Source organism: Atractosteus spatula, chromosome 17 (genome assembly GCF_055471065.1).
Source record: "Atractosteus spatula isolate fAtrSpa1 chromosome 17, fAtrSpa1.hap1, whole genome shotgun sequence".
Lineage (NCBI taxonomy): Eukaryota > Metazoa > Chordata > Actinopteri > Semionotiformes > Lepisosteidae > Atractosteus > Atractosteus spatula.
Genome location: NC_142722.1, coordinates 1,024,103 through 1,033,299, shown reverse-complemented (window position 1 = coordinate 1,033,299; position 9,197 = coordinate 1,024,103). Strand labels below are relative to the sequence as shown.

General features: G+C 41.3%; 1 protein-coding gene across 1 annotated transcript; it reads right to left on the bottom strand.

Moving 5' to 3' along the window:
* Positions 1 to 2,229: 2,229 nt before the first annotated feature.
* On the bottom strand, positions 2,230 to 6,355 carry LOC148818813 (uncharacterized). The gene is made up of 11 exons (XM_088936149.1): positions 6,330 to 6,355; positions 5,897 to 6,181; positions 5,676 to 5,798; positions 5,428 to 5,596; positions 5,007 to 5,308; positions 4,707 to 4,914; positions 3,932 to 4,063; positions 3,682 to 3,821; positions 3,382 to 3,588; positions 2,951 to 3,168; positions 2,230 to 2,855 (listed from the first exon to the last, which is right to left on the bottom strand). The coding sequence occupies exons 1-11, from the start codon at positions 6,353 to 6,355 to the stop codon at positions 2,230 to 2,232; spliced, it is 2,436 nt and encodes an 811-aa protein (XP_088792275.1).
* Positions 6,356 to 9,197: the final 2,842 nt, after the last annotated feature.

The following is a 9,197-nucleotide window of genomic DNA, read 5'->3' as shown; positions in this document are numbered from 1 at the left end:
CATTACGACAATCTTGTCATATTTACAATCATCAATTGTTTTAGGTTGCTGAGCTGATTATCTGGAGACACTTGTTCCGATGAGCAAATAGTGACCTTTGTTTAAGAGACAACTTACATTTTTAAACATTCCTTTAAAGATAAAACCTCTGAAAATATGTTTTTAATCCAACTTCTTAATTCTGTTATAAAATGGCTAAGAAATGATTTAGTCCTTAAGCTATTCAGAAAACTTCACTAAAAGGATTAAGGAATTGTTCTCTTGTCTCATCTTCAATTCAAATACATTTATTTTTATATAGTGCCTTTCACAACAAGATTGCCCAAGGCGCTTAACAAAGCAAGTGACCATACATGTTGTGAATACAAAACAGAAAAGACCAGAAGACACTGGAAGAGAGGAACCAAAAACTCCTTAGTAAGGAGAAAAAAAACCTCTAGGGGTCCAAGGTCAACCCCTAGGCTGCCCAACCCCTTTGGGCATGTTAGCATTATACAATTAAAAAAAGGAATAAATGAATAAGGGTATTAATCCATCCATCATGTCTTGTACATGTCAGTACTTGTACTGTACTGTACTCAGATCTCTGTAGACCAGCAAAATCCCACTAAACGATAGCTACATACACGATGTCCCTCTTGGATCCATGGCAATGATGCAGCATTAAACTCCCAGCCCATATCATATCATGTCATATCATATCATATCATATCATATCATCTTGTGGGCTCTGTTCTGGGTGAAATCAAACGGTGTCGTTTATGAAGCGCAATCAGTCTCAGTCCATCTCTTCCCAAGAGGCTGCTGAAACATTACAGTGCGCTTCTGTTGTGCCTGCATGTTCTCCGGGACCTCAGTCAGCTGCTTTGTGGCTTCTCGTGTGTCCTACTGGCAACATGGCTGGAGATGAGTGGCAGGCGGACTCTACAAAACAGCAGGAGCACATTAATATGATTTTGTTGAAGGCACAATGAAAGAACAACTTCAAGAACTCCATTTGTTGCACTTTTCTATTGCTTTGAAATTCTCAGAAACCTGTCATATTTTAAAAGCTGCAGTGGACTGAGGCTGCTTATCTGCTCTAATGCAGTAAATCCTTATGGAATGTGATAGACTTTGCTGGGAAGTGACACCTGTTAGAGTGAAAAATCTCCTTTGTGTAAGAGACAGGTCTCTATTAAACAGAAATCACAGCTCAGTCATAGATACGAACCGCTATAGCTAATAATTGCCTCTCAATTTCAAAATCAACTGGATTGGGTGTTCTGAATTAATATTTTTTTCAATTAAACTATTTACAACAGTTTATGGCTAAAATGAAAATAAAATGCAGTCATTGTCGATTCGGTCTACGGCATCTATTGAACTGCAATTAAAGTTTTAAAACATTCTTGTAAAGATAAACCACTTTTCATCAAATGTCTAACTACTTAATGAGGTTTTAAAATATCTCTGTAGTCCAAAAATAATTGCTGTAGTCCTTAGCCTTTTCAGAAATCTTCACTAAAAGGTTTAAGGAATTGTTATCTAGACTCATCTTGTAGGCTCTGTTCTTGGTGTCATTCATGAAGTCTAGTGAGTCTCAGTCGATGTCTCTTCCCAAGCGGCTACCCATCTAATGCCGCTGGAAACTCCAGTGTCCGTTCTGGGAATGCTGGGCCATCATCCGTCTTCTGACAATGAATATGTCCTCTGTCTGTAAACAATAAATTCATAAATCAATAATTAGTGTAACACATCATCTCAAAAAGATTTGAGTTTGTTCAATTTAAAGTGACCCAAAAGCAGATGTCTTACACTGAAAAAGATTCTTTGCATTGCTCCACTCATCATGAAATAATTGGAAAACTTTTAAGTGTTGTAAGTGGAGTGTTTCTTTTGAAACATTCAGATAAAGTCAACAGTTTTTCAAAAGTGGTGACAATTAGACCTCTTCATTCCAAAACTTTCAATAAGAACAAAAGCTGGACAGATGTCTCGTAGTGTTTTGTCTTGGGAATATTTGTGTGGGGTGGCTAATCAGCCTCTACGCTCTTCTGAGCTTCATATATCTACTTGTCTGTCTCTTATCCCCTCCTGGTGCCCTAGCTGTTGGAGAATGAGACATGTCATCTTCAAAACAATGACATAAGCAATAATGAGATGGATTTCAAGTCACAAGAAGACACCATCTTTAATAGCTAAAAGAAGATATGTTCTTCATACTTACAAAGTATTTTCGGGAACTGGTCAGTTATCCAGCCACTCTAGAGCCTGTCCTTCACCCTGAAATGATTTCCTCGAAACTCTGTAATCAAAGAGGAGCTCTTCTCCCTCAGCAATGTCCCTCTTCGCTATAAACAGAATTGTCATGACGGGCTGTCCGTTGATTATGAATGACTCTCTGACAGCCCTGATGTTATCTTTTTTCTTAGAGGAATTTATCCGCCTTCCGATCGTCTCCTTATCCGGGTGGCAAGCGCAGTGTTCTTCAAAAGCATCAATGCACATTTTTTGTGCAGGTCCGTCAAAAAAGAAAAGACATCTCATTTCTCCCTCTGCCATATGTGCCATTAGGGCTTCTGCAGCTGTCTTTGTGATGACCTCGCCATGGTAATCACACACCACCTCTGCCTTCTGGAAACGCCTGGAAGTCACAACCTTCTTCCCCTTCACTGGATCGTCAGTGATAGTCAGGCCTCTCCAGGTTTGACGCTTTACCATCTTTTTAATTTGCCTTTCATTTGGTTGTGCACCTGTGTTGGGCTTCCACTTCTCAAGCACTTCAGACGCTTTTGGTGTATTTGCAGTCCAGCTCATCTTTTGAAAATAGCGGGTCACCTGGCCTTCCGTTGGTAACCGTCTAGCGTAATGGTCTGGAATGAAAACCAGAACAGAAACCCTCAGAATTGATTCCAAATTCACTTTCTTTGTCTGTTTCTCTGTGAAAATAATTGATACGTAAACTTACCAATAATGTTCTGCAGTCTCATCTTCCTCTGATCTGATCTCCACCTGTCATAACAGTGTCGGTCATGACTTCCAGTCAGTCTCAGGCGCTCTTTCTTTCTGGGAAGCTGCCCATCTAACAACACTGGAAACTCCCGTGTCAGCTCCTGGAAGGCTGTGGCATCATCCATCTTCGGATTTCCAGATCCTGCAGCTGCCACAGCGGATTTTGGTGTTGATCTGATGTAAAAACGAATATTAGATCACAATAATCTCTGTAACACATTGGCTGAAAAGAACTGAAAGTGGTGTTTTCTCTTCCAGTTACACAGCAGATGTGCATCCTGCAGCACTGACTGGCGATTGCTCTCTTGATGTTTCAAAAGCATGAAGTAATTGCTGTTTTTGACACAAGAATATTTTGTCGTCTATTCAGAACATGGTGACACTTACTGAGCTCCCTCCTCTGCAACACCTTCAATGACTTCAATGGCTGAGCAGATGTTGTCATGTGTCAGTATCCTATAGTGTTTCTCTGCAGTACCATCTGAGTGGGCCAGATAATCCGCCACAATGCTCTTCTGTGCATCTGTGAGCCTCTTTGTGGCCGTCTCAAATGCACTCCTGGCAGCCTGGCTGGTGATGAGTGAGAGGTGGTATCTACAAAACAAACACATACACACAGTGTATGATTGTTTCCAAGCCACAGACAATTCAATTAATACATTAAAACAACTTTGTGATTTGGTTTACTTCTCATGCAGTCTTCGCAGGTCATTGGAAGGACTATAAATTGGCTCCCCCACAGAAGAAATGAAAAAATGTTCAGTCTCTGTTCCACAGATGCTGTCAGTGGCAGTACAGCGTAGTTTAGTGAAGTAAAGGTGAAACATCTGAAAAAACAGACAAAATGCAGTTATTGTACTTTTCAACTATTGTTGAATGCCGAAGACAGATGTTGGCAATGAACTGGAGAGAGTATATCAACGTAACTTTGACTTACATGTTCCTCTTCTTCATTCAGGGCAAAGCATGCCAGCTGCTGTGAGGAGGTTGTGTGCTTTGTCACTGCTATTATCGCCAGTTTTCGTCCTCTTTGTGACACAAAATTCTTTCTCTGCATCCATTCCTGGACCTGAAATCACAAGCAATTCAATAAATAATATCTGATTCAAAACTGCCAATGATCATTTTACAGTAGCAACAGCAGCACCCAGCAATGAAGTGTATGGAGAGTGTTGAGTGTTTCAATCAGTCAGTCTGACCCACTTGGCTGGGTGCTAAGGTTCTGTAGGGCGAGGCGGCTGGGATCCCAATGAGGACTCACAAGTAGGGGATGGTGTGGAAGAGAGGTGCCGAGAGGTGGAAGAGAGATAAATGGGAAAGAGAGAAGGGGCTTACATATAACACGAGGCGGTGTCATCAAGAATGATTACGATTTAGTGCCGCTGAGGCTGTTTGAACTTGATGTTTGCCATTCACTAACTCTTGTTCCATATGAAGTTACTGAAGAGAAGCTGGGGTGGAAATCAAATTCCACTCTCACACTTCCGCTGTCCAATCTCTCTGACTGAACACAGAGCTGAGAGCATCTTCTCCCTCACCCTTCCCTCCAGTCCAGGATCACTGGCACAGCAGGTCTCCCTGCAAAGGCCACCTAAATGACAGCGATGAGCCCCGACCAGCACTGTTATTCTGTCTCTTTATGAACGTCAGATCATTGTTTCATTGTTAAAATTTGGCCAAACAACTGAAATATGCATGACTGTCATGCTTACTGTCATATTCTTTACCACCCATGGGTGCTGCAGATGCTTCAGCTGGAGAATGGCCTGCAGGTAATACAGCACAAGAAGCTGCTCAGGCATGGTGATGTCTTCAGAAGTGTGCGTCTTCTCCAGTATCCGCTCCACATCTCTCTTTGCAGCCCTCAGCACCTTCCAGCAGTCACTGGCGCTCGGCCCAGGACTCTGCAGCTGTCTGTATCTGTGGCAGAAGGAGTAGTACCATCAACGTCAATTCCCGTCATGTACTGGAACCGGAAACCAACTGGAATCAGAGTTCCAAATGGAAAATACCTCTTTCTGATGACTTCCTGTGAGACATCCTTGCTGTTTTTCTGCTGAATGTCCTTCAGGATGCTTTGGAAGATGATGATGACGTTAGCCAGGCTGGGATCCTCCTGTCTTAGGTTGGTGGCATTCAGGATGTAGCGCAGGAACCGGTTGATGTTTTTGATGTAATTAGCAATGGTTTGGTGAGACAGTCCAGTCATCCTCAGTTGGTAAAAAAATTTGCGCGTTTTGGGAATGTCCTTTACAAACATCAAGGATGCTTTAGACGGATCCATAAAAAACAGGAATCTGGAAACGTTGTCTATCTAAAAAAAATGTTTTTAGGGTTTATTTTTAGGACAGGCACAATCTCAGATGGGTAAATTCTGTGCGGATGAGTTAAAATATGTACTTTGTGAGCCTCTGCCCAGTTTTTAATACCTACCTCCTGAGAGCAGTTTACCACACCCAGGTCCTGGATAAGGTACTGTTTAAACCCAGCCAGGAGAGGAGCATCCAGAGTGTGTTTTCTGTATAGTCCAGCCCGGGCCACTCTCTTCCGGAGAGCCTGCTGATAACTCTTAACTACTGGGGTCCTGTAGGGATATAGGACACTAATCATAGAATGATTTCATACGTAAGAGAGCCAGTGGAATTATTAATCAATCTGGAAACATGAAAGGAAAGTCTTACTGCTGCTCCAGTTCTTCAGAGCTCCCATGTTCCCCTTCATCTTCCTCGTCCTCCTCAGTCTTTGGAGGAGCCTGCGGCAGCTCTTTCTGCTGGACAGCAGGCGCTTCCTCAGGGCATCTGGAACTGTAAAAGTACCATTACATAAAATACTAACCGAGATAACCGGTTTCAAAAAAGCCTTTGAAAATACAATGAAGAAATGTCAAAATTTAATCTCTCACCTTGCTGGTTTGTCTTCAGGTCTCCCCCGTACGAAACAGCCCATGGACTCCACCAGTCTCACAGCTAGGTTCCTATTTGCCTTGTCAAACAATAGCTCTATGCTCTCGTAATCCACAACACGCCCTTTCCTCAGGTGACTCATCAAGTCCTTCCTGGCCTGGCGAGAGGCCATCCTGATCTCCTCTGGTGTGGCTTGCTTCATACACGCCCTCTTCAAGTGAGCAGGAAGCTGGTCAAATGTCCTCAGGCACATCTTGCACACCAGGGGAATCCTGCTGGGTTTCCTAAGACAACATAGAAAAATGTTTGTCTATAGAAACAAGAGAAGGCCTACATTTTCCTAATTAAGCTTTCTCCCTAATTGCATTTTATCAGATAGGTACGTGATTCTGAAATAAAACATGACTTTGTAAAACAACAATGAACTCTTACTTGGTGGATGTTCCAACTGAAGCCATTTGAGATCTGTCCCCAGACGTCTTCAGATGTAAAGGACTGAGGGAATTTTCCTTTTCAAAAGATATATGAAGAATGAAGTCAACATTATTAATATCAGGGGAAGTCAAAATGAATTAGCTAAAACAATTCCCTTAGGTTCTCATCTAATTGCCAGCAACCATACCACCCTGCAACTCACAACTAGCAACCCACTGAAGCTAAGCAGGTGTGAGCCTTGTCAGTACCTGGATGGGAGACCTCCTGGGAAAAAGAAAGGTAAGTAAAGTAAGGCTGCTGGAAGAGGTGTTAGTGGGACCAGCAGGGAGCGCTCACCCTGCAGTCTGTGTGGGTCTTAATGCCCCAGTATAGTGATAGAGAAACTGTACCGTAGAAAGGTGCTGTCTTTCGGATGAGATGTAAAACCGACCTGTTGGGTCCTGACCCCCTGTGGTGTTACCCAAGCATCCTGGCTAAATTTCTCATTGGCCTTTACCAATCATGGCCTTGTAATAATCCCTATTTATGAATTGGCTTCATCACACTGTTCTTCTCCCCACTGAGAGCTGGTGTGGTGAGTATTCTGGCACACTATGGCTGCCATCGCATCAGAAAGAAATGAGTTTTACATTTGTTCTGTAAGTACTTTTTCAGAGATGTTCTGAACAATAACACATTAAAAGATAACTGTATAATATTCATATTTAAATGAACTCTTAGTGCCATTTTAAATATTCCAATAAACAGAGAATGTGGGAAACAGTCTCTTAACAATCAGAGTTAGGAAGTCTTAAAGTTTTAATCTTATATCACGTCAAAACTAAAATCAGTAAGATCATTGGGACATATTTAGCTCCGCTTCCACTTTCCTTATTCAATATACTGACACTGTTATATTTTCCATAAGCTTCTGTGAAGATGTATGCATACCCACAGTCCAATTACCCAATTACCAAAAAAATTTAGGAAGAAGTAAGAGTGCAAAGGAATATTTAAATGACCTCTAGTTAAATTGGAGATTTTACAGAGAGAATTAACTGCCTATCTGTCCCCCAGTCTGAGAACAGCAGGTGTCTGTCTCAGGTTACACCCAGACCCTCACAGACACAGGAGATGGAGGCTGACTCCTGACATCCTGACTCTGAATGTCTCTCTGTGGACTTGATTAACTGTCCACTTTCCTTATTCAATATACTGACACTGTTATATCTTCCATGAGCTTCTGTGAAGATGTATGCATACCCACAAAACAGTTAAGATATATGGCAATAAGAATCCTAGGTTCTCAAAAGAATTGAGGACAGGTCTTTTATCATGGCTGACTGAACTGAATATATCTCTGACAAGTGTGAACTGTGCTCAGCAGTGAAGAAAGCAAAGAGAAGCCACATTACAAAGCTGGAAGAGCAATTGGATGAAAACAAGCAGAAATCAGACTGGAGAAAAAGAAAAAAATGACCAACTATGAAACAAAAAACTGGTCAAAGGCTCCAGCCTCCCAGGTAAATGTAATCAGTTTGATGCGCTCTTTGAGAAACTTGATTGAAGGGCTCTAGACAATATGTCACTGTGCAGACCACCTACAGATGCAGCCATTCAAAGTGCGCGGTACAGACACCGCGGTACAGATACCGCAGGTATGATGACACGGGATACCGCGGTGCGTGATTGGTTGACCGACAGGGGCACTCGTGGTCCGTTGGTCTGTCGTAGAAAGACTTACTGTAAACGTCTTTACTGTGCCCGTTGTAGATATTGAATTTTACCACTGAAGGGAAATCTTAGTAGCTGAGCATAAAAAGAATAGGAGCATACTGTAACGCGTGTGAAGGCCATAAACAATATTAATTTTGGAACGTAAACATACAGTATATAGCTGGTCTTGGTACTTTAAAGAAAAAAATACACACCGGTATTCCATTTCTCCCTAAACATTGTAAGCTTCGAAGTCTTTAACTAATGTGATACTGGAGTCAACAAGCATACTTTTAGAATTTGATTAAAAGGGAATATAATATGGAATCGCGTATCTAAAGAATTTAATAACGGTATGATTATATCCGTGTACTGCGGCAGGGCTGTGTAGGGCTGTTTCGCCTGTCTGATCATGCGAGCTCTCTTGTAGCCTACTGGTCTAGGTGCGTGACTACCAACTGGCAGGTTGTGTGTTCGAATCCAACTGGTGCTGAACTTTTATTTTAACAAACATTTCTTCGAAAAAATAGGTAAGCGATATTATGGACAATCAGTTGACTTTTATATTTCAAAATATCGCAACATGATCGATATTTGCGATATTTTGAACATATCTTCCCTTCTGACAGCGGTTCCTGCTTCTATTGTGTGTGTGTGTGCAACAGTAAATTTTTATAGAGAAATGGAGGCTGGACAGTATGCGTTACAATATAAACATTTATATTGATTTAAATCGTGTTCTGATTTAAATCGCAAACGCGTGTTTAATTATGTGTTTTTAATCATAATCAGGCTAATGCATTTCTACATTTTCTGTATGAACCAGCTTAGAGGTTCATACAGAAAGACAGCTTGTGTTTAAATTGAGTGTAAGGTAATTTATGCTTCTAAAGTCATGGTCAGTATTATTGTACTGTGCTGTACTGTGTCACATTATTTTATAGCGTTTTTATTGCGTTATTAAATCCGGTGGCGCTGTGTTAGTTTCCTGACTCACATTATTTAAACTACCACATTGATCATTCATCTCTAAATAAACTTTATTTTATATAGCGTTTTAAGCGATTAGGTAATTAGATTGCTCATAAACCTAATCGCTTTTTCTACATAAACACAGCGTGATTGCTCTCTGAAAATGCTTTTCCTTTATTTTTAAAGTAGGCTCAGATT

Bases quoted from the DNA above. Each gene is read 5' to 3' on its own strand.
- LOC148818813 (XM_088936149.1), bottom strand. From the start codon at position 6,355: ATGGCTTCAGTTGGAACATCCACCAA. The intron at 5,597-5,675 runs GTAAGACTTTCC...TTCTATGATTAG, and splicing joins TCTGAAGAACTGGAGCAGCA to TGTCCTATATCCCTACAGGA. The intron at 2,856-2,950 runs GTAAGTTTACGT...TTTTCATTCCAG, and splicing joins GAGACTGCAGAACATTATTG to ACCATTACGCTAGACGGTTA.